The sequence below is a fragment of the Crotalus tigris genome, unplaced genomic scaffold, assembly GCF_016545835.1.
Source record: "Crotalus tigris isolate CLP2741 ecotype Arizona unplaced genomic scaffold, ASM1654583v1 scf7180000017950.1190679, whole genome shotgun sequence".
NCBI lineage: Eukaryota > Metazoa > Chordata > Lepidosauria > Squamata > Viperidae > Crotalus > Crotalus tigris.
The window spans coordinates 223,976-251,805 of record NW_024096740.1 but is presented as its reverse complement, the minus strand read 5'-3'; the positions used below and the strand labels follow the sequence as shown (position 1 = coordinate 251,805).

Here is a 27,830-nt window from a genome sequence, read left to right as displayed (position 1 = left end):
GCCCCGGAGCGGAGAAGGGAGGGGGGGAGGCTGGGAAGGTGGAGAGGGGAAGGGAGGGGGGAGGAGCTGAGATCGCTAAGGGGCGGGGCGGAAAGCGGTGACCGAGAAGAGAGCAGAAGCCCCGCCCCCCGCCTCGACCCTCCCACTCGGTGGATTTCCGCTTCCTTCCGGCTGTCTCGCTTCGCCCTGGCAGGATCGGCGCTGGATCCCTCGGGAGAGGCTTCTGGATCCCGTTCCGGGCAGGTCTGGCTGCTCCCCCTCCGGCCTTTGGGGCGCCCCTCCCGCCAGGAAAGCTTTTCCCCCCCGCCAGGAGAAAGGTAGCTGCGGATCCGCCTCTTCGGCTTGCCGGGTTTTCCTTGGGGAGATTCGGCTCTGGCGTCGCCTGCAGGGAGCGGATCCCTCCCTTCCCTCCAGGGGGGCAAAGGGGGATCCCTCCCCGGGTTGGATCTGCCCCCTTCTCGCCCGGCCACGGCTCCCCGCGGGGCTCCGGGTGGATCCGGGAAGGAGCTTTGGGGAACTTGCTCCAGAAGGTCTCTTTGTGGTTCGTCACGTGCAGCTGCAAAAATGTAGCAAACGGAGCTTTAAAAGATTTAGACAGATTTGTAATGTGATTTTTTTAAAACGGACTGACCTCATTGCGATAGCGAAGGGAGAATTTGGGGGAAAGAAAAAGGATTAAATTAACTGAATGGAGTTCGTTGTTTTCTTAACGCACAAAAATCCCCCTTCCTTTGAGTTCAGTGTAAAAGGCGAAAAAGAAAATCCTTTGTGTGTAGGGTTGTAGGACGAAAACGCAACCCCCCCCCCCGTTTATGACAAAAGTCTTTGAAGAGATAGAAAAGCCAAAGTAAATTGCACAAGCCACAAAAGGGAAAAAGTAACACCATCTCCGTTTTTTTCCCTTCCACTCGAAGCTGCCTGATAAATAGCCTCGGGCAGACTGGCCCCAGCTTTAGCCTTAAAAAAAAGCTGCAATGTTGCAATCAGAGGTCTTGAATAGCTTTAATTGTTGTGAAAGCAGAAACAAGGACTGCAGCCTGTTAATTGTAGAAATGGCTCTCCAGAGGATCTAGACTGGCTAGAGATAAGGGATGTCAAACACAATTTCATTGAGGGTGGCGTCAGCATCTTGGTTGCCATTGGGGGACCGGGTGGGTGTGGCTGGCGTAGGCGTGGCCTACTGGGTGGGCGTGGGCAGCTCCATGTAACTCATGTCAGGGGCACCTGTGGGGGCCTGGGCAGGAATGAGGCGAATCCGAGGGTGGGGAAGGGTGGGTGGGACAGTGTTGGGAAAAAAGCATGCGCAGCAAACTGCCATGCTTTCCCCCCCACAAACCTCAAAATGAAGAGAGATTTGTAATGTGATCTTTTAAAAGGGACTGACCTCATTTCGATAGAGAAGGAGATGTTGGGGGAAAGAAAAAGGTTTAAATTAACTGAATGGAGTTCATTGTTTTCTTACCCACAAACATTCTTGATTAGTTTCCATCTATTATTTGCCTTCCGATGCTTTGGAAAATAGGTTGACCCCTTCTTCTCTGCGGCAGCCCATCAAATATTGGAACACTGGTATCATGGCACTACCCCTAGTCTTTTTCACTAAGCGAGACATACCCAATTCCCACAAACATTTGTCATATGTTTTAGCCTCCAGCCCCCTAATCATCTATGTTTACCATCCATTTAGACCAGATGGTCCCCCTGGTTTGGTTTATAGCACAGTGGCCACACGCAGAGCCTTCTCAGAGACCGCACCCCCATTATAAAACTTTTTCCCAAGGAAAATATGGACAGTGCAACCCTCACCCGTTTAGAGGCAACTCCAAACACACTGTTCAGCCAGGCATATGTAAAACAACAACACATTTTATGGTCAAACAGCACTAAGTAAATTACTACTACTATTTTTCTTTCATAAAATACATACTTTTAATATTGTTTTAAGCAGTGCTAGTGATGCTTTAGAATAGCGGTCTTTGAGAGTTTTCTTGTAAACCACCCTGGATTTCTCAGAAACTTTTAATTTCAAATTAGATGTTGATTTAATAAATTAGGCAGAAGAAACAAATGTACGTGTATGAGAGACAGAGAGAGAGAGAGAGAGAGATCCCCTTTTTGTAAGTTTGCTTACTCTGCAACTCTCTGCTGGCTCAATCTCTCGCTCTCACACACACACACACACACAAACACAAACACACACACACACACACACACACATGTTAATAAAAAAGAGGAGGGGGGACAAAGTTGGATACTTTCCTTTTTTGTAAAACCTCGGCTTCCTCCTCCCCGCTTGGCTTTTTCTATCTCTCTCTTACACACACACACACACACACACACACACACACACACACACACACACTTCCTGTTTACTGTTTACTTCCTCAGCTGCACCTGAACGAGTGGGAGGAAGTTAAAAAGAGAGAGAGAAGGGGTGGAAGAATGGAGGAAGCTCTCCTTTTTGGTAACACCTCGGCTTCCTCCGCCTCCTCCTCTTCCACTCCTGACCAGGCCTGACCAAGGCACCCAGCTGGGTTGAGGTGGGCCAGGGCTGGGGCAGTGGGGGCCGGTCGCTTGCCATTTTTGGGACAGCCCCGGGGGGCCAAATCTGGGCCCTCCCTGGGCCGCATCCAGCCCACGGACCTTATGTTTGACATGTCTGGCCTAGAGATGAAGGGATAAAGTGAATTATATCTGTTTCAGCGGCTTAAGCCAAGGAAGCCGATTTCACATGTCGTTAAGCAGAGGAATGTGGGGTTGTCTGCAGTGGGCAGGAGAGGCCATGTGAGTCTCACCACAGCCTACTTTTGACTTCAGGGACACATTGATTTTGGGGCACATGGCTTGGAAAAATGTATGGAACAGGCAGCTTGGAGAATGGTGCAAGGCTGCAAAGGCTCCGGTGTGTAGTATAAACGCCTCATTTCTCAGTCGCCGTGGTGATACTGGGCTAAAGTCCAGGACTGGGGTCAGTGGCTACTGGCTAAAATGGCTGAAGGCCCCGGCCTCCAGTGTGGGGATTAACGCAAAGGCTTCCAGTGTGGGGATTAACGCCTCATTTCTCAGTGGTTGTGGTGACACTGGGCTAAAGTCCAGGCCTGGGGTCAGTGTCCACTGGCTGAAAGGGCTGAAGGCCCCAGGCCTCCACTTAAGGGCCAGCCCCAGGAATGCTGTCAATCAGGGATACTTTTTATGGCCTGGATGGAGCGGCTCAGGCTTCAATCCCACTTCAGCCTCCCCAACTCATGGTGGAGGGCCTGTGCCTGGTCTCTAGGACCAGCCCACCTCCAGCCACCCCCACATCCCTTGCCTGGGCCTTCCTCCACTTAAGAACCCTCAAGATGATTTAATGACTGTACGCAGGAGGGTTGGATTGCGCTTAGTGAGTGAAGTGGCCGTGTAACCGTCACATAACTCCTACTTCCCTGGACACACCGAGATTCCAGTCCAGATTTTGGTCTTAAATTGAGGACTAACTAAAGTTTCAGGGCTTCTTTTTCTCCTCGTCATAGAATGAGAACCAAGGAGGAAAAGAGTCAGTTAACAACAGGAGAGTTTGCCTCCGAGGGAATCTGGGGTGACGGAATCCATGGAGGTTTTAGCTAGGGTGTACTGTGGACCCTGCCCTGGTCAGAGGGTGGACTGGAAGACCTTCATGGTCCCTTACAAGGCTAAGATTTTGTGATTCTCTACCATTCTCAGAAAGAAACATTATTCTCCTCTTCTTTCTTTTTCCACCAGCAGGAAAACAATTCTGACCAAAGATTCACCTGCAAGTCACCTTTCAAGAGATAACAGAAAATCAGCCCAAGGCAGCCAGTGGCAGAAAGGATGGAGCCTGGGAAACTCTCGGATCCCCTGTGAGACACAAGCAGCACTCCGGAAAACCACAAAAGAACCCATGAATGCTCAGAGTGTGGGAAATCCTTTGCTCGCAGGTCCCTCCTTTTGACTGACAGGAAGTTCCATGTGGGAAGCGGATCCAGTGAAGGTTTGGAGGGTGAGAAATTCTTCTCTGAAAAAGACATGAAAAATTTCAGAAACCCCCCCAGACTAAAACCCTATAAATGTGAGGAATGTAACTTATGCTTTGGTCAAAGGTCACACCTTCTTAGACATCAGAAAATCCACACTGGAGAGAAACCCTATCAGTGTCTGGAATGTGGGAAATTTTTCCGTGAAAAAGTCTTCCTCGGAAGCCACGAGAGAATTCACACAGGGGAGAAACCTTTCAAGTGTTGGGAATGCGGGAAGTGCTTTTCTTGGAAGGCAAGTCTTTGGGCCCATGAGAAGGTTCATGCAGGAATAAAATCTTACAAATGTTTTGAGTGTGGAAAATGTTTCACCCTGAGTTCAAGTCTTTGGACTCATGCGAAAACACACATAGGGGAGAAAAATGAAAAGTGCCTCGAATGTGGGAAATGTTTTACCTGGAAATCAAGCCTGTTGCGACATCAGAGACGTCACACCGGAGAGAGACCCTATGAATGCCCAGAATGTGAGAAACGATTTATGTGTTCTTTTGAACTTCAGACACATCAGAAGAGGCACAAAGGGGAGAAACCCTATGAATGCGAGGAATGTGGGAAAAGTTTTCTTACACAAACAGGTATTCAGGTTCATGAGAGAATCCACACAGGGGAAAAACCATACAAATGTGGGGAATGTGGGAAATGCTTTTCCCTAGAACAAAGCCTTGGAAGGCATCAGAGGCTTCACACAGGAGAGAAGCCATACAGATGCCTAGAATGTGGAAAATATTTTGCTCAACTGGGAAACCTTCGGAAACATCATAAAACCCACACAGGGGAGAAGCCATATCAATGCATTGAGTGTGGACAATTTTATTCTACCACATCATACCTTAGAAGTCATGTAAAAACTCACACAGGGGAAAGAAATTACAAATGTTTAGACTGTGGGAGAGCATTTGCTCATTCATATTCCCTTAAAAATCACAGCCGAATCCATACAGGAGAGAAGCCCCATAAATGCTCGGAGTGCGATAAATGTTTTTCTCGGAAAGATATTCTTGTGATGCATAAGAGAACCCACACTGGAGAGAAACCATACAAATGCATGGAGTGTGGGAAATGTTTTGCCCATTCCTCAACACTTCGCAAACACACCAGAAGTCACACAGAGGAGTCGCCTTACAAGTGTGCAGAGTGTGAGAAAAGCTTTCATAGTAAATGTCACCTAAAAAGGCATCAGAAAGTCCATAGTAGAGATAAACCCCTTCAGTTGTGAGGAATGTGGAAAACATTTTTTGAAACGTCACGTCTTATAATTCACCAGGAACTTCACACAGTCTCATATGGGAAATCCTACAGATTTTTGGTGTGGGGAAACCTTCCCAATGACCAAACCAGCATGGCAATTTTTTGTCCCAGTTTCTTGTGCTTTTTCTACACCAAAGCGTCCACAAAGGAGAGGTTCCCCAAATGCTTCAACAGAATTCAAAATTTTATTTCTGATTTTTTTACTTTTCATCTTGTATATTAAGATTTTGGGGTCCAGAAGAGAAAAAGGAAACTTTTTTGTAAGGAACAAAAATATCAATGGAAAAATTAATATTTTTGTGTTGGTCATTAGCTGGTTTTAAAATTAGTAGCTGAAAGAGAAAGATCACAAACAAAATATGAAGATGGGAGAACAAATAGAATGGATGGGAAAAAAATGTTTTGAAGAAAGGCAACAGTAAGAAACTTGAGCATTATTAAAAAAAATACAAATTGTATGTCAAAATAATTACATGAAGGGATGGGATGAAATCAAGAAGGATGTGTTACGAAGTGGAAATTACAACTGTTGTTGGGGAGTATTTCTGTGATTAAAAATGAATGTATTACCTATTTTCATGATGTTTCTTTGGCATGCAGAAATATGATATGGGGGATTATTATTCTTCCAGTGAAGCTTCCCTTCTGGTGGGTAAATCTCACCCTGGCTCTATCTTCAGGGTCTTCCCTCCCCCTTTGTGGGAAAATGCCTGCACAGCAAGCTGCCATGCTTCCCCCCCCACACACAAACTTCATAACCTTTTGATACCCTTTGTCCTAATGAAGCAGCCAGAAGGTCATACCCTTTTGACTTAATGCCTTACCTACCTAAATAGATAATAAGCTTGTTACTTCCTATCTCTTCCTGTCTTTGTTAGTTCCTTCTTTTTTCATCTACCTGTATTCTTACCTGATCTTTGACCCTGTAATGTGTTCCTAGAAAATAGTTGCTTACATGAAGACATTCTCCAGTGAAGAAACCTTTGTCAGCATTTAATGGTAAAGCCTATGTATGGAACAAGTATATAAGAAGCAATAAACTCAGAGTTTGTCAAGCTGTGTCCTGCAGCTTCAAACCTCTGCTCAAGACATGCCTGCATCTTTTTCTTAGCGTTCTACATCTGGCACCTGAAAACAGGGGCAGCTCCCCCCCATGGAGCAACTGGGAACAGCCCCCCCTTCCGAGGGAGCAACAGCCAACTTACTTACCAGCGTCTGGAATAGACCCCTAAGTGCACTTTCATCCTATGGGACCCCTCAGTGGTAAGTAAGGGTTGCAATCTATCTCAGCACCAGCAGAGGAACTCAGATTCCTGTTACACCAGCGGTTCTCAACCTATGGGTCGCGACCCCATTTGGGGTCAATCGACCATTTTACGGGGGTCGCCAAAGAAGGCGATCTGCCATTTTCCCCCCTCGGGGTGGCGCCGTGCATGCGCGCCGTGCATGGGGCGGCCCCGCGCATGTGCACCGCGCATGGGGCGCCGCGCGTGCGTGGCACATTTGTGTGATGGGGTTGCCGTCACACAAACATTGAGAACCACTGTGTTACACAAATCAGGCGTGAAAGCGTCTGAGGCAGACATAAGGAAGCTGGTGGATGAGATAGTGAAACATTTCCCTGGATATCCTAAGCGCTGGACGAATTTGGGAAAAGATAGGGCATACTTTACATCTTGAATCTCAGGCTCCAGTACAGGTATTACATCAATGGCATCATTGCCATCAAGCAGTGAAAAAATTTGGCTCAGATGCTTCAGCAGGGCAACAACTAACCACAAGCCCCACACCTGATTAGGATCAAGTAAAAACAGTGCCTCCGAAAGCATCTTTAACTGGATTTTCAGCTCCTTTTGAAGAGGCTAATTCTTTTGCCTCCTTACGGCCATCATACACCCCCGTAAAGAAAATATTAGAGGAAAAATCTTGAAGTAGAAAAAATATATATGGGGAATCGTCAGAGGAGTTTAAAGAAACAAATTAACTCAAAATGTACTCCTCTTCAATGTGTTTTGAACAATTGGGATGTTTTGAAATTTCAAGTAGCTGTTAAGTTTAACCCTGTCAGACAATGTCTGACGGTGCTTTGTGTTGATGTGTAGAAGTATAAATAATATTTAACAAGACAACACTGAAAAAGTTTGTAAACTTCCAGTTGGCTAGTTTATCTGATAACAACTAAAGCCACAGAAGAAAAAGAAAAGAAAATTCAAAGAACTGAAAGCAATTTTTTTTCCTTCCCTTTCCCCCCTTTTAATCTGGCTCTATTCAATTTCCCTTTGTAAGAGGTGAGGAGAGGAGGCTACTACTTTTCCCTCACCCTTCACACCTTCAATATTCCTTTTAGTTTTTCCCCAATGTCTTTTGAAGTTGCTGGGATAAATTGGAAGTAACCATAAATGTTCCCCTCCTTTTTAATTAAAAGGGAAGGCCTGTTTTAGCCTCAAACCCCAAATTGATGTGTGTTTTGTTTGTGTATATGTGTGGCTACCCAGAACATTATGCTTGGGCTTGGAATGGTGAGAAAAACAGGAGATGATTAAGGGCCCTATAAACAACCCACTTTGGGTTGGAATCATCTCATGATTTTTCTTGCTTCTTGCAGGACAAGCCATATGTCTAAATAAATGTTGTTTTAATAGTATTTGTGTATATATGTTTGTCTGTGTTCTGTGTTATTTCCAAGACTTGGAAGAGGGTCAAACCCTCTCTGATAACAACAATACAAAAAGGCGTTATTAAGGAATACATGGTTTGCCTGGAGAAAGTATGAAATGAAATATTTGTATGTGGAATTGTTTATACAAGCAGCTAGAATAAAAATGAATGAATTAATTTGTTGATACCTAAGTGTGTGTGTTAGCCTTCAAACCCTATCCTCCACCCACTCCCTCCCAGGCTGTAAAAGAAATAGAAAACTGCAGATTTTATTGTTGTAATTGAAAAGTAATAGTAAGTGTTTGCATGAGAAAAGTCCCATGGAGAATTGTGAGAGAATTTATGAAAAATGCATGTGAAGGAGAGAAAACTATTTTTTAGTGGTGAGAAGTTTGTAACAAAAACTTTTCCTGTCTCTTTTGTTTTTCAACTGGCTGTGTTGCTTTAAGAGCAAGAGACAGAAAGAAGAGGGGGGGGGGAACTGTTCGTTTAAAACTTTTTTTCCTCTCTGCTTAGAATTCCAGTTTGCAAATGGAGATGAAATTTAATGCCCTCTCTTGTAGTTACAAAGATTACAAAGTTCTACTCGAAAGAGGAGACAGTAATTGTTGGACAATTTTTTGGGGGAAAAATTGTTGAGTTTCAATTGTTTAGTTAGACCTATATATCCATCAACCAAAAGAAATGACTCTGAATTGTTTTACTTAAGTTTTGTAAATGTTTAACCTACTTAATAGAAATTTGTTTCCATCTTTGATTAACTTGGAATTTGACTTATTGACCAAAGGAAAACAACCTGGAGATCTTATTGTAGTTCTACTTGCAGCATTTACCACAGTTGAGCGAATTAAGTACTTGAGTACTCAGTTTGTGGACAGAATTCCACATAAAAATGGTCATTTAACACTTTTTGATATTTCTTACTGTAAACTACTTACGGGAGTATTAACTGTGTTAGAAGCGCAAAAAGTATATTGTATTGAATGGCTTTACTTATTCCCATTCCAAAATGTTTTATCTTTTATCCAGGCTGTTGCTGAAATAATAACCTTAGGACACAATCGAGCTTGTCCTTGAAATGGGACTGATTTAATTAATATTGTCCTTCCTATCCCAAAATTTGATTTTCAATTTGATTTTCAGAATGACATCTCTTCAATGCTCTTTAGTTGACTATATAGGCTTTATTTCATATCATCTGCCTACACTGCAGTGCAATCCTCATCACAACGCTCAGAATTATCTGCTGCTATTTTAGCTTTCCACACCTTTTCTCAACAGACTTTTAACTTAATCTCTGACTCTCATTATGTGTGCTTATTTTTAATTTTCCAGGTGCTTACATCATGCCCAGGATTGACCCCAATCTTATGGCTTTGTTTTTACAGCAGCTATCCTTTGTTTCTCACATACGCATCGGTCCTTTAAGGACTGCCTTCACAAACAAATAAAAAAGGAGGGATCAAGGATACCTAATTTGGCATGGATAACTCATCAAGTCAATAAAGTCCTAATAACTTTAAATCAGCTAAATATTTCTTTTCAAAAAACTACTGCCTACCAGGGTCACTTTCAGCAGAAAGCTGTGCTCCCTAATCCATTGGTATGTTATCGGCAATTACCTGAAAAAACCTGGTTAGGTCCAATTCCCTTACTAACTTGGGGGCGAGGCTATGCTGCTGTGCTTGCTCCTACCGGCCCTCTCTGGATTCCAGCCCAGTGTGTGCAACCAGCCAAAGATGTCATGGCATCAAGTCCAGAACCCAATACTGGAAATGAAGCAGGTGACTCTTCAGATAGCACAACATCCCTTTCGTTCTCACCATTGCAATTGACCAACAACTGGGGCGATATGAAAAACCTAACATCCAAAGCACAGATGGTTCTGTGGCAACAGGGAAAAGAACTTACACCAGAGAATTTATGCGTTGCCATATTTGTGGTTTTGACTGCAAATTCCTTAGTCATTCTTTGCCTTTCTTTCCTTCTTAATTGCTGTGGGAGCTCAAGCTCTCCCACTCATTCTTTAGAATCACAGATGAAATATAATATTTGGGTGCAATTAGCTAATGTCACACAAGTGACAGACTTTTGTATTTCTGAATCATATGATATGGAAAATCTACTCTCTACCTGTCTTATACCTTTGTGTGTTCCAGCTTCAATTTCAAAAAAATTATACTGGTTTAAGCAATTTTCTATCAGACAATGAATTTCGTTATGCAACTATGTCAAACTGGGGTCCTATCTCTTATATGTTACCCTTTGATGCTATTGTTTTGCATACACCAATTGTAGCTGTTCCTACAAATCTTATTTGTGCAAAAATTGTCAATTGTGCTACTTCACCTAAAAAATTTCATTGTATACATGTCAGTCAAAGAATTTTAAATTGTACCTCCTTTCAAGAGGTATCCTTTAATTATGCACATATATGGTTATTCAATGTCTTTTTTTTTCTCTACTTTCAATTTTCCATACTAAACTACCATTAACTTACCTCAGGAACAAGTTATGGTTTGTATAAACAAATGCAAAGTTATATGTCCCCTGACTAAGACCCACTAACTCAGTGGTTCTCAACCTTTTTAATGCCGCAACCCCCAACTGGTCGTAAGTCGAGGACTACTCAACTGGTGCAGCACTGTTTGCAGAATGGGACTTTTGGCGGGCTCAGCAGGGCAGAGACAGCCTGGACAATTCCTATTGGCTTTTGAAAGCCAATAGAATTAGACTCTATTCAAGAGAGCCTATTCTATTGGCTTTCAAAAGCCAATAGAATAAAAGGGAGTAGCACAGCTAAGGAAAAGGGGAAAAAAATGGCGGACTGCGTTGTTTGGCGACCCCCATGAAATGGTCGTTCGACCCCAAATGGGGTCCCGACCCACAGGTTGAGAACCACTGCACTAACTACTCCAGCTTAGGATAATGTCCTCACTAATCAAACAGAGAAGAGTGAGATGTGGGGGGGGGGGGGGGAAAGCACGCGCAGCAAACTGCCATGCTCTCCCCCCCCACAATCCTCATAACCTTTTGATACCCTTTGTCCCAATGAAGCAGCCAGAAGATCATCCCCTTTTGACTTAATGCCTTACCTACCTAAATAGATAATATGCTTAGTTCCTTCTCCTATCTCTTCCTGTCTTTGTTAGTTCCTTCTGCTTTTCATCCCCCTGTATTTGTTTTTACCTGGTCTTTGAACAGGTAATATGTTACTAGAAAAGAAACAGGTAATATGTTACATAAAGAAACTTTATGTCAGCATCTAATGGTTAAACTTATGAATGTAAAATGACAGCATTTAATGGTAAAGCCTATGTATGTAAAAAGTATATAAAAACCAATAAACACACAGAGACTCTCAAGCTGTGACAAGCAGCTCTGCAGCAGCTTCAAACCTCTGCTCAAGACATGCGTCTTTACAGTTGCCAAGCATTTGAAATTTAGAAGTCACTTTCTTCGTTGGCCTTGTGACTTTGAACGGTCACTAAATGAGATTTAAGTCGAGGATTGCCTGCGTCTTGGGGGTTATACTTGTCCCGTAAGCCCAATGGGATGAAATGCTCTGGGCAGAGGCTTTTAGGAGAGAGGAACCAGTGGGAATTCTGGAAGGAAGGTGAAAGTCTGGCTGAGTTGGGAGGAGACGAGAGGAAGGACACGTTGACAGATGACAAGAAACTTGGAAATTATGTTTGCTTAAATGTGACAGCGCCCACAGAGGAGGATCTGTAACCCCTTTGCCATTGCAAGGAGCCACCTGCTCGGTCCCTCCTGATCACTCCTGAGGACCCTTCTGGGGTGGGGAGGGGGAGGGAAGACCCTGAAGGGATCGGATAGAGCCAGGGTGAGATTTACCCACCAGCAGGGAAGCTTCACTGGAAGAATAATAATCTCCCATATCATATTTCTGCATGCCACAGAAACATCATGAAAGTAGGTAATACATTCATTTTTAATCACAGAAATTCTCCCCAACAACAGTTGTAATTTCCACTTCTTAATACATCCTTCTTGATTTCATCCCATCCCTTAACATAATTATTTTGACATACAATTTTTCCATTAACATTTTTGTTCCTTACAAAAAGGTTTTCCAAAATTACTACAAAATTATCAGCAAATGCCCTTCTTTTCCCCAGCCATCTGTCTGCTGTGCTGTAGGATATTTATTCCATGTTTCTATTTATTTCCTGAATTTGTTAATCCTGCCCAACTCCAAAAAGACTCTCGGTCACTTAGCACAAACCCTTTCCCTCTTTGCAGTTTTTCTCTCAGAAGCTCCTGACTTTGAACTGGGCTCCTGACTTGCCTTAACCCCATCTTGCCAGACCCAGAGAGAGACCCTCCCTTTCATTGTGCTTGTCTCAGCTAAAAGCCCACACCTGGCCAGCCTTGGCCACTCCAGGAAAGCTCAGCAGTGCTGGATGGGAGACCACCAGGAGGTCCTTATGCTCTCGGCTGGCTAGGAGATAAATACACATTCAAGAGGAAAATGGGATCCTCCTGTCATTTTAGGTGCAACGGAATCACAAGGCAAATTCCATCACCTCATATTATCTGAGGCATCTAAACTGAGTTTTCTCCTTCTCTTTCGGGCCCCAAAATTTTAATATCCAAAATGAAAAGTAAAAAAATCAGAAACAAAATTTTGGTTTCTGCTGAAGCATTTGTGAAACCTCTCCTGTGCGGACGCTTTGGTGTACAAAAAGCACAAGAAACTGGGACAAAAAATTACCATTCTGGTTTCGTATGTTATGGTTCTGAAAAAAGCAACTTGTCAAAGAACTTTGAGCTTTGTTTACCTTAAAGAATCCTTTTTTGCTACATAGCTTCGGCACGTACATAATGCAGCCAAAAACTGAATCCTCCCACCCCCAATCACCCGTAACAAAGCATAACTCACTCCTTCATTTCACAGTCATCAATCATGTTCTCCAATTAGTTTGAAGTGTGAACTTTTCCTCCCGTAACTCTTCTGGTTACAACTGACCTTGGCAATACTGTACTGAAATATTGTTGTGGCTAACTATCCCCCGAGTACATACTTTCCCATCTGCTATTCTAACTTTATCTGACTTTAACTCTAGAAGTGATATGCAGGTTAAATAAAACGTGTTTGCTTCTTCATATATGGCAAGCAAGAACATCCGATGTTAGCAGTCTTGACATCGTCATTGTGAAGGTTTCCCCACACCAAAAAACTGTAGCATTTCCCTTCTGGGACTGTGTGAAGTTCCTGGTGAATTATAAGATGTGACGTTTCAAAAAATGTTTTCCACATTCCTCACAACTGAAGGGGTTTCTCTCTATTATGGACTTTCTGATGCCTTTTTAGGTGAGATTTACTATGAAAGGTTTTCTCACACTCTGCACACTTGTAAGGCGACTCCCCTGTGTGACCTCTGGTGTGCTTGCGAAGTGATGAAGTTTGGGCAAAACATTGCCCACACTCTGGACATTTATATGGTTTTTCTCCAGTGTGGGTTCGCTGATGCTTCAAAAGAGTACTTTTTTGAGAAAAACATTTATCGCACTCCGAGCATTTATGGGGCTTCTCTCCTGTATGGGTTCGGCTGTGCTTTTTAAGGGAATGTGAATGAGCAAATGCTCTCCCACAATCTAAACATTTGTAATTTCTTTCCCCTGTGTGAGTTTTTACATGACTTCTAAGGTCTGATGTGGTAGAATAAAATTGTCCACATTCGATGCATTTATATGGTTTCTCCCCTGTGTGGATTTTATGATGTCTCCAAAGGCCTCCCTTTCGAGCAAAACATTTCCCACATTCGAAGCATTGATATGGCTTCTCTCCTGTGTGGACCCTCTGATGCCTTCCAAGGCCTTCTTTTTGGGTAAAGCATTTCCCACACTCCTCACATTTGTATGGTTTTTCCCCTTTGTGGATTCTCTCGTGACGCTGAAACTCTCTTTGTGTAAGAAAACCTTTCCCACATTCCCCACATTGATAGGGTTTCTCCCCATTGTGCTCCTTCTGGTGTCTCCGAAGTAGAGAAACATACATAAATCCTCTCTCACATTCTGGGCATTCATAGGGTCTCTCTCCGGTATGAATTCTCTGATGTTGCACTAGGTTTGATTTTGAGATAAAACATTTCCCACATTCAAAGCATTGATATGGCTTCTCCCCTGTGTGGGTTTTATGATGTGCACTAAGGTTTCCCTTTCGAGCAAAACATTTCCCACATTCAAAGCATTGATATGGCTTCTCCCCCGTGTGGGTTTTATGATGTGTCCAAAGGTGTCCCTTTTGAGCAAAACATTTCCCACATTCTAGGCATTGATATGGCTTCTCCCCTGTGTGGGTTTTCTGATGTGTCCAAAGGTGTTCCTTTCGAGCAAAACATTTCTCACATTCTAGGCATCTGTATGGCTTCTCTCCTGTGTGGATTCCCTCGTGACGCTGAAGCTCTCTTTGTGTAACAAAACCTTTCCCACGTTCTCCACATTGATAGGGTTTCTCCCCTTTGTGCCCCTTCTGATGCCTCTGAAGTAGAGAAGGAAACATAAATCGTCTCTCACATTCTGGGCATTCATAGGGTCTCTCTCCGGTGTGATTTCTCTGATGTTGCACCAGGCTTGATTTCGAAATAAAACATTTCCCACATTCGAGGCATTTTTCGTTTTTTTCCCCTCTGTGTGTTTTTGCATGACTCCAAAGACCTGAACTCAGGGTGAAACATTTTCCACACTCAAAGCATTTGTATGATTTTATTCCTGCATGAACCTTCTCATGGGCCCAAAGACTTGCCCTCCGAGAAAAGCTCCTCCCACATTCCCAACACTTGTAAGGTTTCTCCCCTGTGTGAATTCTCTCGTGCTTTCTGAGACTGCCTCTTTCACTGAAGAAATTCCCACATTCCAGACACTGATAGGGTTTCTCTCCAGTGTGGATTTTCTGATGTCTAAGAAGGTGTGACCTTTGACCAAAGCATAAGTTACATTCCTCACATTTATAGGGTTTTAGTCTGGGGGCCCTTCTGAAATTTTTCATGTCTTTTCCAGAGGAGGATTTATCACCCTCCAAACCTTCACTGGATCCGCTTCTCACATGGAACTTCCTGTGGGTCAAAAGGAGGGACCGGCAAGCAAAGGATTTCCCACACTCTGAGCATTCATGGGTTCTCTTGTGGTTTTTAAGAGTGCTGCTTGTGTCTGACGGGGGATCCGAGAGTTTCCCAGGCTCCATCCTTTCTGGAACTGGCTGCCTTGGGCTGATTTTCTACTATCTCTTGAAAGGTGACTTGCAGGTGAATCTTTGGTCAGAGTTGTTTTCCTGCTGGAGGAAAAAGAAAGAAGATGAGAATAATGTTTCCTGTTGAGAATGGTAGAGAATCACAATATCTTAGTCTTGGAAGGGACCATGAAGGTCCTCCAGTTCACCCTCTGACCAGGTTAGAGGTCCGCAGTACACCCCAGACAAAACCTCCATGGATTCCATCACCCCAGATCCCTCGGAGGCAAATTCTCCTGCTGTTCACTGACTCTATCTTTTCCTCCTTGGTTCTCATCCTATGACGAGGTGAAAAAGAATCTCTGAAACTTTAGGTAGTCCTCAATTTGTGACCAAAATCGGGACTGGAATCTTGGTGTGTCCAGGAAAGTAGGAGTTATGTGAGGGTCACACGGCCACTTCGCTCACCAAGCACAATCCCACACTCCTGCTTACAGTCATTAAAACATCTTGAGGGTTCTTAAGTGGAGGAAGGGCCAGGAAAGGGATGTGGGGGTGTCTGGGGGTGGACTGGTCCTAGAGAGCAGGCACAAGCCCTCCCCCATGAGTTGGGGGGGGGCTGAAGTGGGATGGAAGCCGGAGCTGCTCCATCCAGGCCATGAAAAGCAGCCTCAATTGACATCAATGCCAGGTCTGGCCCTTAAGTGGAGGCCTGGGGCCTTCAGCCATTTCTGCCAGTGGACACTGACCCCAGGCCTGGACTTTAGCCCAGTGTCACCACGACCACTGAGAAATGAGGCGTTAATCCCCACACCGGAGCCTTTGCAGCCTTGCGCCATTCTCCAAGCCGCCTGTTCCGTACATGTTTCCAAGCCATGCGCCCCAAAGTCAATGTGTCCCTGAAGTCAAAAGTAGCCTGTGCTGAGACTCACATGGCCTCTCCTGCCTACTTCAGACAACCCCACATTCCTCTGCTTAACGACATGTGAAATCGGCTTCCTTGGCTTAAGGCACTGAAACAGATGTAATTCACTTTATCCCTTCATCTCTAGGCCAGACATGTCAAACATAAGGTCCGTGGGCTGGATGCGGCCCAGGGAGGGCCCAGATTTGGCCCCCCGGGGCTGTCCCAGAAATGGCAAGCGACCGGCCCCCGCTGCCCCAGCCCTGGCCCACCTCAACCCAGCTGGGTGCCTTGGTCAGGCCTGGTCAGGAGTGGAAGAGGAGGAGGCGGAGGAAGCTGAGGTGTTACAAAAAAGGAGAGCTTCCAACTTTCTCCCCCCTCCTGTTTTTATTAACCTTTGTTTCTGGGTGGTGTTTGTGTGTGTGTGTGTATGTGAGAGGGAGAGAGATTGAGCCAGCAGAGAGTTGCAGAGTAAGCAAACTTACAAAAAGGGGATCTCTCTCTCTCTTTCTCTCTCATACACATACATTTGTTTCTTCTGCCTAATTTATTAAATCAACATCTAATTTGAAATTAAAAGTTTCTGAGAAATCCAGGGTGGTTTACAAGAAAACTCTCAAAGACCGCTATTGTAAAGCATCACTAGCACTGCTTAAAACAATATTAAAAGTATGTATTTTATGAAAGAAAAATAGTAGTAGTAATTCACTTAGTGCTGTTTGACCATAAAATGTGTTGTTGTTTTACATATCCCTGGCTGAACAGTGTGTTTGGAGTTGCCTCTAAACGGGTGAGGGTTGCACTGTCCATATTTTCCTTGGGAGAAAGTTTTATAATGGGGGTGCTGTCTCTGAGAAGGCTCTGCTTGTGGCCACTGTGCTATAAACCAAACCAGGGGGACCATCTGGTCTAAATGGATGGTAAACATAGATGATTAGGGGGCTGGAGGCTAAAACATATATGACAAATGTTTTGGGAATTGGGTATGTCTAGCTTAGTGAAAAGGACTAGGGGTGGTGACATAATAGCAGTGTTCCAATATTTGATGGGCTGCCACAGAGAAGAAGGGGTCAACCTATTTTCCAAAGCATCAGAAGGCAAATAATAGATGGAAACTAATCAAGAAGAAAACCAGCCTAGAACTAAGGACTTGTGAAAACAACTAACCCGTGAAAAGGCTTCCCTTCAGAAGTTGTGGATGCTCCATCACTGGAGGCTTTTAGTAGAGACTGGATCTTCCATTGTCTGGAGTGGTCTATGTGCCCTGCTTGAGCAGGAGCTTGGACTAAAGACCTGAAAGGTCTCTTCCAACTCTTATTCTTTGGGAGAAGGGCTGCCAACCTCTCCCCCTCCCCCTGTCCCTTCCTGGGCACAGGAAGGAAGGAAGGAAGGAAGGAAGGAAGGAAGGAAGGAAGGAAGGAAGGAAGGAAGGAAGGAAGGAAGGAAGGAAGGAAGGAAGGAAGGAAGGAAGGAGGGGAGGAAGGAGGGAAACAGGAAAAAAGTAAGGGTAGAAAGGAAGGAGATGGGAATGAAAAGGAGGGAGGCAGGGAAGAAGGGGAGGGAGGAAGGAAGGAAAGAAGGAAAGAGGGAAGGAAGGAAAGGAAGAAAGAGAAAGAAAGAAAAATAAATAAATAAATAAATAAATAAATAAAGAAAGAAAGAAAGAAAGAAAGAAAGAAAGAAAGAAAGAAAGAAAGAAAGGGAGAGTCTGAGGGAAGTCCTGCTTTAGCACTTGGCCACCAGCAGCCCTGTTGTTCTTTTGCCATCCCCTGGTGGTCTCCCATCCTATTGCTGAGGATGCTTTGGTTACAAAGCCAGGTTTCCTCACATGGAAAGGGAGTGGGCCTCCCTCTGACCCACGCACTTTGTCCTCCAGCACCCACCAAGAGCAACCTGGCCAAGGAGAGTGAGCATAGCAGCAGCAGCATTGAGGAGGAGGTAAGTGCAGCCGGGCGCCCCCTCGGGGAAGTGCGGCTAAGCTAGGCAGGGCTGTGGGGTCCTGATGCCATGGGAGCTCAAGGGCCGGGCTGGGCACTTGATCTTTGCTGTCCAGGGCTGTGGGCAGTCCATGCCACTGTCCAGCGGCCCCGTGCACAGCCTGAGGCTCAGTGAGGCTCTTCCAGTGGACCATGCCCTGTCGCTCGCCCCCCCCCCGTCCCACCCATCCTTCCCCACCCTCGGATGCGCCTCATTCCTGCCCAGGCCCCCACAGGTGCCCCTGACATGAGTGACATGGAGCTGGCCACGCCCACCCAATAGGCCACGCCCACGCCAACCAAATCCACCCGGCCCCCCAATGGCAATCACTGAACTCAAAGGATGTTTGTGCGTTAAGAAAACAACGAACTCCATTCAGTTAATTTAACCCTTTTTCTTTCCCCCCAAAGTCTCCTTCGCTATCGAAATGAGGTCAGTCCGTTTAAAAAAATTACATTACAAATCTCTCTAAACCTTTTAAAGATCCGTTTGCTACATTTTTGCAGCTGCACGTGACGGACCACAGAGAGACCTTCTGGAGCAACTTCCCCAAAAGCTCCTTCCCGGATCCACCCGAAGCCCCGCCGGGAGCCTTGGCCGGGCGAGGAGGGGGCAGATCCAGCCCGGGGAGGGATCCCCCTTTGCCCCCCTGGAGGGAAGGGAGGGATCCGCTCCCTGCAGGCGACGCCAGAGCCGAATCTCCCCAAGGAAAACCCGGCAAGCCGAAGAGGCGGATCCGCAGCTACCTTTCTCCTGGCGGGGGGGGGGGAAAGCTCTCCTGGCGGGAGGGGCGCCCCAAAGGCCGGAGGGGGAGCAGCCAGACCTCGCCGAAGTAAGACCCAGAAGCCTCTCCCGAGGGATCCGGCGCCGATCCTGCCAGGGCGAAGCGAGACAGCCGGAAGGAAGCGGAAATCCACCGAGTGGGAGGGTCGAGGCGGGGGGGCGGGGCTTCTGCTCTCCTCTCGCCCACCGCTTTCCACCCCGCCCCTTAGCGATCTCAGCTCCTCTCCCTCCCTTCCCCTCTCCGCCTTCCCAGCCGTTTCTCCGCTGGGCATCCGCCTCCGGAGTTCCTCTGCCCATGCGAAGAGTGCCCTGCTGTGCCCGGGCGGGGCTGCCTCCTGCTCCACCATCTGGGTGGAAACTGAAGCTCCGCGATGGCTTTTTGGGGGGAGGCAGGAGCGACAGGAACCCCCCCCCCGGTCCCTTCGAGGAGGGCTCCTCTCCGGCTGGGAGTTTGCATCTCCCTCAATTGCGGTTGAACAAAATGGAGTAAGCGGAGCTGTAAAACATGTATTGAGATTTGTAATGTCGTATTAACCGAATTGATCTCATTGCAACGGGGAAGAGAGGGTTTGAAAGAAAGAAAGAAAGAAAGAAAGAAAGAAAGAAAGAAAGAAAGAAAGAAAGAAAGAAAGAAAGAAAGAAAGAAAGAAAGAAAGTTTAAATTAATTGGGTTCCTGTTGTCTTAGCCCACAAAAGGAATCCTCTTTCTTTCCGCTCTCTCTAAAAGGCGAAAGTAAAATCCTTCGTTTTGATGCTAATCTTTACTTTGCTCCTCCGGCCCCGGGTGTGGAGAAGGCGACGTCGGTAGAGACCCCCCCCCCAAAAAAACCCACCTGGAGGGATCCATAGGAGAGGCAGAGGGGGAGATGGAGGGGGGGATAAAGACGTTTTGGGACTCGGCTTCTGCATGTCCCCCCCCCACACCCAGGGAGGCTCCCCCCCCGGGGAAGGGACCCCGGGCTAGCGCCTCCCTCTCCGTCCTCAGACGGGGAGGGGTTCCTGTCGCTCCTGCCTCCCCCCCAAAAGCCATCGCGGAGCTTCAGTTTCCACTCAGATGCTGGAGGAGGAGGCAGCCCCGCCCGAACACAGCAGGGCACTCTTCGCATGGGCAGAGGAACCCGGGTGGCGGATGCCCAGCGGAGAAACAGGGAAGGGAGGGGGGGAGGCTGGGGAGGCGGAGAGGGGAAGGGAGGGGGAGGAGCTGAGATCGCTAAGGGGCGGGGCGGAAAGCGGTGGGCGAGAGGAGAGCAGAAGCCCCGCCCCCCGCCTCGACCCTCCCACTCGGTGGATTTCCGCTTCCTTCCGGCTGTCTCGCTTCGCCCTGGCAGGATCGGCGCCGGATCCCTCGGGAGAGGCTTCTGGATCTTACTTCAGGGAGGTCTGGCTGCTCCCCCTCCGGCCTTTGGGGCGCCCCTCCCGCCAGGAGACCTTCCCCCCCCGCCAGGAGAAAGGTAGCTGCGGATCCGCCTCTTCGGCTTGCCGGGTTTTCCTTGGGGAGATTCGGCTCTGGCGTCACCTGCAAGGAGCGGATCCCCCCCTTCCCTCCAGGGGGGCAAAGGGGGATCCCTCCCTCCCCGGGCTGGATCTACCCCCTCCTCGCCCGGCCAGGGCTCCCCGCGGGGCTCCGGGTGGATTCGGGAAGGAGCTTTGGGGAAATTTCTCCAGAAGGTCTCTTTGTGGTCCGTCACGTGCAGCTGCAAAAATGTAGCAAACGGAGCTTTAAAAGATTTAGAGATATTTGTAATGTGATTTTTTTAAAACGGACTGACCTCATTGCGATAGCGAAGGGAGAATTTGGGGGAAAGAAAAAGGATTAAATTAACTGAATGGAGTTCGTTGTTTTCTTAACCCACAAAAATCCCCCTTCCTTTGAATTCAGTGTAAAAGGCGAAAAAGAAAATCCTTTGTGTGTAGGGTTGTAGGACGAAAACGCAACCCCCCCTCCGGAAAAAGCCCCCCCCCGTTTATGACAAAAGTCTTTGAAGAGATAGAAAAGCCAAAGTAAATTGCACGAGCCGCAAAAGGGAAAAAGTAACACCATCTCCGTTTTTTTTTCCTTCCACTCGAAGCTGCCTGATAAATAGCCTCGGGCAGACTGGCGCCGGCTTTAGCCTTAAAAAAAAAAGCTGCAATGTTGCAATCAGAGGTCTTGAATAGCTTTAATTGTTGTGAAAGCAGAAACAAGGACTGCAGCCTGTTAACGTCCAGAAATGGCTCTCCAGAGGCTCTAGACCTCAGCATCAGCATCGAGGTTGCCATTGGGGGGCCGGTTGGGTGTGGCTGGCATGGGCGTAGCCTACTGGATGGGCGTGGCCAGCTCCATGTCACTCGTGTCAGGGGCACCTGTGGGGGCCTGGGCAGGAATGAGGGGCATCCGAGGGTGGGGAAGGGTGGGTAGGACAGGGCCGAGCACCAGGGCATGGTCCACTGGAGGAGCCTCAGGCTTTGCACGGGGCCCCTGGACAGTGGCATGGACTGCCCAGAGCCCTGGACAGCAGAGGTCAAGTGCCCAGCCTGGCCCTTGAGCTCCCACTGCATCAGGACCCCACAGCCCTGCCTAGCTTAGCCGCACTTCCGTGAGGCACCGCCCAGCTGCACTTACCTCCTCCTCAATGCTGCTGCTGCTATGCTCACTCTCCTTGGCCAGGTTGCTCATGGTGAGTGCAGGAGGACAAAGTGCATGGGTCAGAGGGAGGCCCACTCCCTCTCCATGCGAGGAAACCTGGCTTTGTAACCAAAGCATCCTCAGCAATAGGATGGGAGACCACCAGGGGATGGCAAAAGAACAACAGGGCTGCTGGTGGCCCAGTGCTAAAGCAGGACTTCCCTCAGACTCTCCCTCCCTCCCTCCTCTCCCTCCTTCCTTCCTTCCTTCCTTCCTTCCTTCCTTCCTTCCTTCCTTCCTTCCTTCCTTTTTCTTTCTTTCTCTTTCTTTCCTTCCTTCCTTCCTTCCCTCTCTTTCCTTCCTTCCTCCCTCCCCTTCTTCCCTGCCTCCTTTTTATTCCCATCTCCTTCCTTCCCTTACTTTTTTCCTGTTTCCCTCCCTCCCTTCCTTCCTTCCTTCCTTCCTTCCTTCCCTCCTTCTCTCTGTGCCCAGGAAGGGACAGGGGGGAGGGGGAGAGGTTGGCAGCCCTTCTCCCAAAGAATAAGAGTTGGAAGAGACCTTTCAGGTCTTTAGTCCAAGCTCCTGCTCAAGCAGGGGACATAGACCACTCCAGACAATGGAATATGCAGTCTCTACTAAAAGCCTCCAGTGATGGAGCATCCACAACTTCTGAAGGGAAGCCTTTTCACTGGTTAGTTGTTTTCACAAGTCCTTAGTTCTAGGCTGGTTTTTCTTCTTGATTAGTTTCCATCCATTATTTGCCTTCTGATGCTTTGGAAAATAGGTTGACCCCTTCTTCTCTGTGGCAGCCCATCAAATATTGGAACACTGCTATCATGTCACCAGCCCTGTTCCTTTTCACTAAGCTAGACATACCCAATTCCCACAAAATTTGCCATATATGTTTTAGCCTCCAGCCCCCTAATCATCTATGTTTACCATCCATTTAGACCAGATGGTCCCCCTGGTTTGGTTTATAGAACAGTGGCCACACGCAGAGCCTTCTCAGAGACAGCACCCCCATTATAAAACTTTCTCCCAAGGAAAATATGGACAGTGCAACCCTCACCCGTTTAGAGGCAACTCCAAACACACTGTTCAGCTAGGCATATGTAAAACAACAACACATTTTATGGTCAAACAGCACAAAGTAAATTACTACTACTATTTTTCTTTCATAAAATACATACTTTTAATATTGTTTTAAGCAGTGCTAAGTGATGCTTTACAATAGCGGTCTTTGAGAGTTTTCTTGTAAACCACCCTGGATTTCTCAGAAACTTTTAATTTCAAATTAGATGTTGATTTAATAAATTAGACAGAAGAAACAAATGTATGTGTGTGAGAGACAGAGAGAGAGAGAGAGATCCCCTTTTTGTAAGTTTGCTTACTCTGCAACTCTCTGCTGGCTCAATCTCTCGCTCTCATATAAACACCCCCACACACACAACCAAACACACACACAAAGGTTAATAAAAAGAGGAGAAAGTTGGAAGCTCTCCTTTTTTGTAAAACCTCGGCTACCTCCTCCCCGCTTGGCTCTTTCTATCTCTCTCTTACACACACGCACGCACACACACACACACACACACACACACACTTCTTGTTTACAGTTTACTTCAGCTGCACCTGAATGAGTGGGAGGAAGTTAAAAAAAAAGAGAGAGAAGGGGTGGAAGAATGGAGGAAGCTCTCCTTTTTTGTAACACCTCGGCTTCCTCCGCCTTCTCCTCTTCCACTGCTGACCAGGCCTGACCAAGGCACCCAGCTGGGTTGAGGTGGGCCAGGGCTGGGGCAGTGGGGGCCGGTCGCTTGCCATTTCTGGGACAGCCCCGGGGGGCCAAATGTGGGCCCTCCCTGGGCCGCATCCAGCCCACGGACCTTATGTTTGACATGTCTGGCCTAGAGATAAAGGGATAAAGTGAATTACATCTGTTTCAGCGGCTTAAGCCAAGGAAGCCGATTTCACATGTCGTTAAGCAGAGGAATGTGGGGTTGGCTGAAGTGGGCAGGAGTGGCCGTGTGAGTCCCAGCAAAGGTTACTTTTGACTTCAGGGACACATTGACTTTGGGGTGCATGGCTTGGAAAAATGTATGGAACAGGCGCCTTGGAGAATGGCGCAAGGCTGCAAAGGCCTCCGGTGTGGGGATTAATGCCTCATTTCTCAGTCGCTGCGGTGATACTGGGCTAAAGTCCAGGCTTGGGGTCAGTGGCCACTGGCTAAAATGGCTGAACATCCCAGGCCTCCACTTAAGGGCCAGCCCCAGGATTGCTGTCAATCAGGGATGCTTTTCATGGCCTGGAAGGGGCAACTCAGGCTTCCATGGGTGGCTGCCCCTGTGCATCCCACTTCAGCCCCCCCAACTCATGGGGGAGAGCCTGTGCCTGGTCTCTAGGACCAGCCCACCCCAGACACCTCCACATCCCTTGCGTGGGCCTTCCTCCACTTAAGAACCCTCAAGATGATTTAATGACTGTAAGCAGGAGTGTGGGATTGTGCTTGGTGAGTGAAGTGGCCGTGTGACCCTCACATAACCCCTACTTCCCTGGACACACCGAGATTCCAGTCCAGATTTTGGTCATAGGTTGAGGACTACCAAAATTTCAGAGATTCTTTTTCTCCTCGTCATAGGACGAGAACCAAGGAGGAAAAGATAGAGTCAGTGAACAGCAGGAGAGTTTGCTTCCGAGGGAATCTGGGGTGACGGAATCCATGGAGGTTTTGTCTGGGGTGTACTGCGGATCCATGCCCTGGTCAGAGGGTGGACTGGAAGACCTTCATGGTCCCTTCCAAGGCTAAGATTTTGTGATTCTCTACCATTCTCAACAGGAAACATTATTCTCCTCTTCTTTCTTTTTCCTCTAGCAGGAAAACAACTCTGACCAAAGATTCACCTAGAAGTCACCTTTCAAGAGATAGTAGAAAATCAGCCCAAGGCAGCCAGTGCCAGAAAGGATGGAGCCTGGGAAACTCTTGGATCCCCTGTGAGACACAAGCAGCACTCCGGAAAACCACAAAAGAACCCATGAATGCTCAGAGTGTGGGAAATCCTTTGCTTGCAGGTCCCTCCTTTTGACTGACAGGAAGTTCCATGTGGGAAGCGGATCCAGTGAAGGTTTGCAGGGTGAGAAATCCTTCTCTGGAAAAGACATGAAAAATTTCAGAAGCCCCCCCAGACTAAAGCCCTATAAATGTGAGGAATGTGACTTATGCTTTGGTCAAAGGTCACACCTTCTTAGACATCAGAAAATCCACACTGGAGAGAAACCCTATCAGTGTATGGAATGTGGGAATTTTTTCAGTAAAAAAGGCACCCTCAGAAAGCACGAGAGAATTCACACAGGGGAGAAACCTTACAAGTGTTGGGAATGTGGGAGGAGCTTTTCTTGGAAGGCAAGTCTTTGGGCCCATGAGAAGGTTCATGCAGGAATAAAACCTTACGAATGCTTTGAGTGTGGAAAATGTTTCACCCGGAGTTCAGGTCTTTGGACTCATGCGAAAACACACAGAGGGGAGAAAAACGAAAAGTGTCTTGAATGTGGGAAATGTTTTATTTCGAAATCAAACCTTGTGAAACATCAGAGAAATCACACCGGAGAGAGACCCTATGAATGCCCAGAGTGTGAGAGACGATTTATGTTTCCTTCTCTACTTCAGAGGCACCAGAAGGGGCACAAACGGGAGAAACCCTATCAATGTGGGGAATGTGGGAAAGGTTTTGTTACACAAAGAGATTTTCAGCTTCACGAGAGAATCCACACAGGGGAAAAACCATACAAATGTGAGGAGTGTGGGAAATGCTTTACCCGAAAAGAAAGCCTGGGAAGGCATCAGAGGCTCCACACAGGAGAGAAGCCATTCAGATGCCTAGAATGTGGAAAATGTTTTGCTGAATGGGGAACCCTTTGGTCACATCATAAAATCCACACAGGGGAGAAGCCGTACAAATGCCTAGAATGTGGAAAATGTTTTGCTCGAAAGGGAAACCTGTGCACACATCATAAAACCCACACAGGGGAAAAGCCATATCAATGCCTAGAATGTGGAAAATGTTTTGCTCAACAGGGAAACCTTTGGAGACATCATAAAACCCACACAGGGGAGAAACCATATCAATGCATCGAATGTGGACAATTTTATTCTACCACATCACATCTTAGAAGTCATGTAAAAACTCACACAGGGGAAAGAAATTACAAATGTTTAGATTGTGGGAGAGCATTTGCTCATTCACATTCCCTTAAAAAGCACAGCCGAATCCATACAGGAGAGAAGCCCCATAGATGCTCGGAGTGCGATAAATGTTTTTCTCAAAAAAAATACTCTTGTGATATATCAGAGAACCCACACTGGAGAAAAACCGTATAAATGTTCATAGTGTGGGCAATGTTTTGCCCAAACTTCATCACTTTGCAAACACACCAGAAGTCACACAGGGGAGTCGTCTTATAAGTGTGCAGAGTGTGAGAAAACTTTTCATAGTAAATCTCAGGTTAAAAGGCATCAGAAAGTCCATAGTAGAGATAAACCTCTTCAGTTGTGAGGAATGTGGAAAACATTTTTTGAAACGTCACATCTTATAATTCACCAGGAACTTCACACAGTCCCAGAAGGGAAATGCTACAGTTTTTTGGTGTGGGGAAACCTTCACAATGACGATGTCAAGACTGCTAACATCGGATGTTCTTGCTTGCCATATATGAAGAAGCAAACATGTTGTATTTAACCAGCATATCACTTCTAGAATTAAAGTCAGACAATGTTAGAATAGCGGGTGGGAAAGTATGTACTCGGGGGATAGTTAGCCACAACATTATTTCAGTACAGTGTTGCCAAGGTCAGCTGTAACCAGAGGAGTTACAGGAGGGAAAGTTCACACTTCAAACTAATTGGAGAACGTGATTAATGACTGTGAAATGAAGGAGTGAGTTATGCTTTGTAACGGTGATTGGGGGTGGGAGGATTCAGTTTTTGGCTGCATTATGTACTTGCCGATGTTATGTAGCAATAAAAGGTTTCTTTAAGGTAAACAAAGCTCAAAGTTCTTTGACAAGTTGCTTCTTTCAGAACCATGACATACGAAACCAGCATGGTAATTTTTTGTCCCAGTTTCTTGTGCTTTTTGTACACCAAAGCATCCGCACAGGAGAGGTTCCACAAATGCTTCAGCAGAATTCAAAATTTTATTTCTGATTTTTTTACTTTTCATTTTGGATATTAAGATTTTGGGGCCCGAAAGAGAAGAAGGAAACTCAGTTTAGATGCCTCAAATGATTAGAGGTGATGGAATTTGCCTTGTGATTCCGTTGTACCTAAAATGACAGGAGGATCCCATTTTCCTCTTGAATGTGTATTTATCTCCCAGCCAGCCCAGAGCCCAAGGACCTCCTGGTGGTCTCCCATGCAGCACTGCTGAGCTTTCCTGGAGTGGCCAAGGCTGGCCAGGTGTGGCCTCTTAGCTGAGACAATGAAAGGGAGGGTCTCTCTCTGGGTCTGGCAAGATGGGGTTAAGGCAAGTCAGGAGCCCAGTTCAAAGTCAGGAGCTTCTCAGAGAAAAACTGCAAAGAGGGAAAGGGTTTGTGCTAAATGACTGAGAGTCTTTTTGGAGTTGGGCAGGATTAACAAATTCAGGAAATAAATAGAAACATGGAATAAATATCCTACAGCACAGCAGACAGAAGCCTGGAGAAAAGAAAAGAAGAGCATTTGCTGATAATTTTGTAATAATTTTGGAAAACTTTTTTTGCAAGGAACAAAAATATTAATGGAAAAATTAATATTTTTGTTTTGGTCATTAGCTGGTTTTAAAATTAATAGCTGAAAGACAAAGATAGCAAAGTAAACATGAAAACGGAAGAGCAAATAGAATGGATGGGAAAAAAGTGTTTTGAAGAAATGACGCAACCGTGAGAAACCTGAGCATTATTTTAAAATACAAATTGTATGTCAAAATAATAACGTTGATGGGATGAAATCAAGAAGGATGTGTTAAGAAGTGGAAATTACAACTTGTTGGGGAGAATTTCTGTGATTAAAAATGAATGTATTACCCACTTTCATGATGTTTCTGTGGCATGCAGAAATACGATATGGGGGATTATTATTCTTTCAGTGAAGCTTCCCTGTTGGTGAGCAAATCTCATCCTGGCTCTCTCCGATCCCTTCAACTTCCCTGCAAGGTCTTCCCTCCCCCTCCCCACCCCAGAAGGGTTCTCCGGAGTGGGCAGAGAGACTGAGCAGGTGGCTCCTTGCAATGGCAAAGGGATTACAGATTCTCTTCCCCCCCCCCCCGTGGGCGCTGTCACATTTAAGCAAACATAATTTCCAAGTTTCTTGTCATCTGTCAACCTGTCCTTCCTCTCTTCTCCCAACTCAGCCAGACTTTCACCTTCCTTCTGGAATTCCTGCCTCTCAAAAGCCTCTGCCCA

The 27,830-nt window shown here is 46.3% G+C and overlaps 1 protein-coding gene and 1 pseudogene across 3 annotated transcripts; one reads left to right on the top strand and one right to left on the bottom strand.

Annotated features, from left to right (window-relative positions):
• Positions 1–73: 73 nt before the first annotated feature.
• LOC120308831 lies at positions 74–26,436 on the top strand (annotated as a pseudogene).
• Positions 11,874–18,965, bottom strand: LOC120308794 (gastrula zinc finger protein XlCGF57.1-like). Of its 3 annotated transcripts, none has more exons than XM_039345283.1 (2): positions 18,760–18,965; positions 11,874–15,237 (listed from the first exon to the last, which is right to left on the bottom strand). In XM_039345283.1, the coding sequence occupies exon 2, from the start codon at positions 15,145–15,147 to the stop codon at positions 13,225–13,227; it is 1,923 nt and encodes a 640-aa protein (XP_039201217.1). In that variant the 5' UTR covers positions 15,148–15,237; positions 18,760–18,965; the 3' UTR covers positions 11,874–13,224. The 3 variants fall into 3 exon arrangements, with proteins under 3 accessions (XP_039201217.1, XP_039201218.1, XP_039201219.1); XM_039345284.1 differs by having other exon boundaries at positions 11,874–15,234; XM_039345285.1 differs by having other exon boundaries at positions 11,874–15,234; positions 18,837–18,859.
• Positions 26,437–27,830: the final 1,394 nt, after the last annotated feature.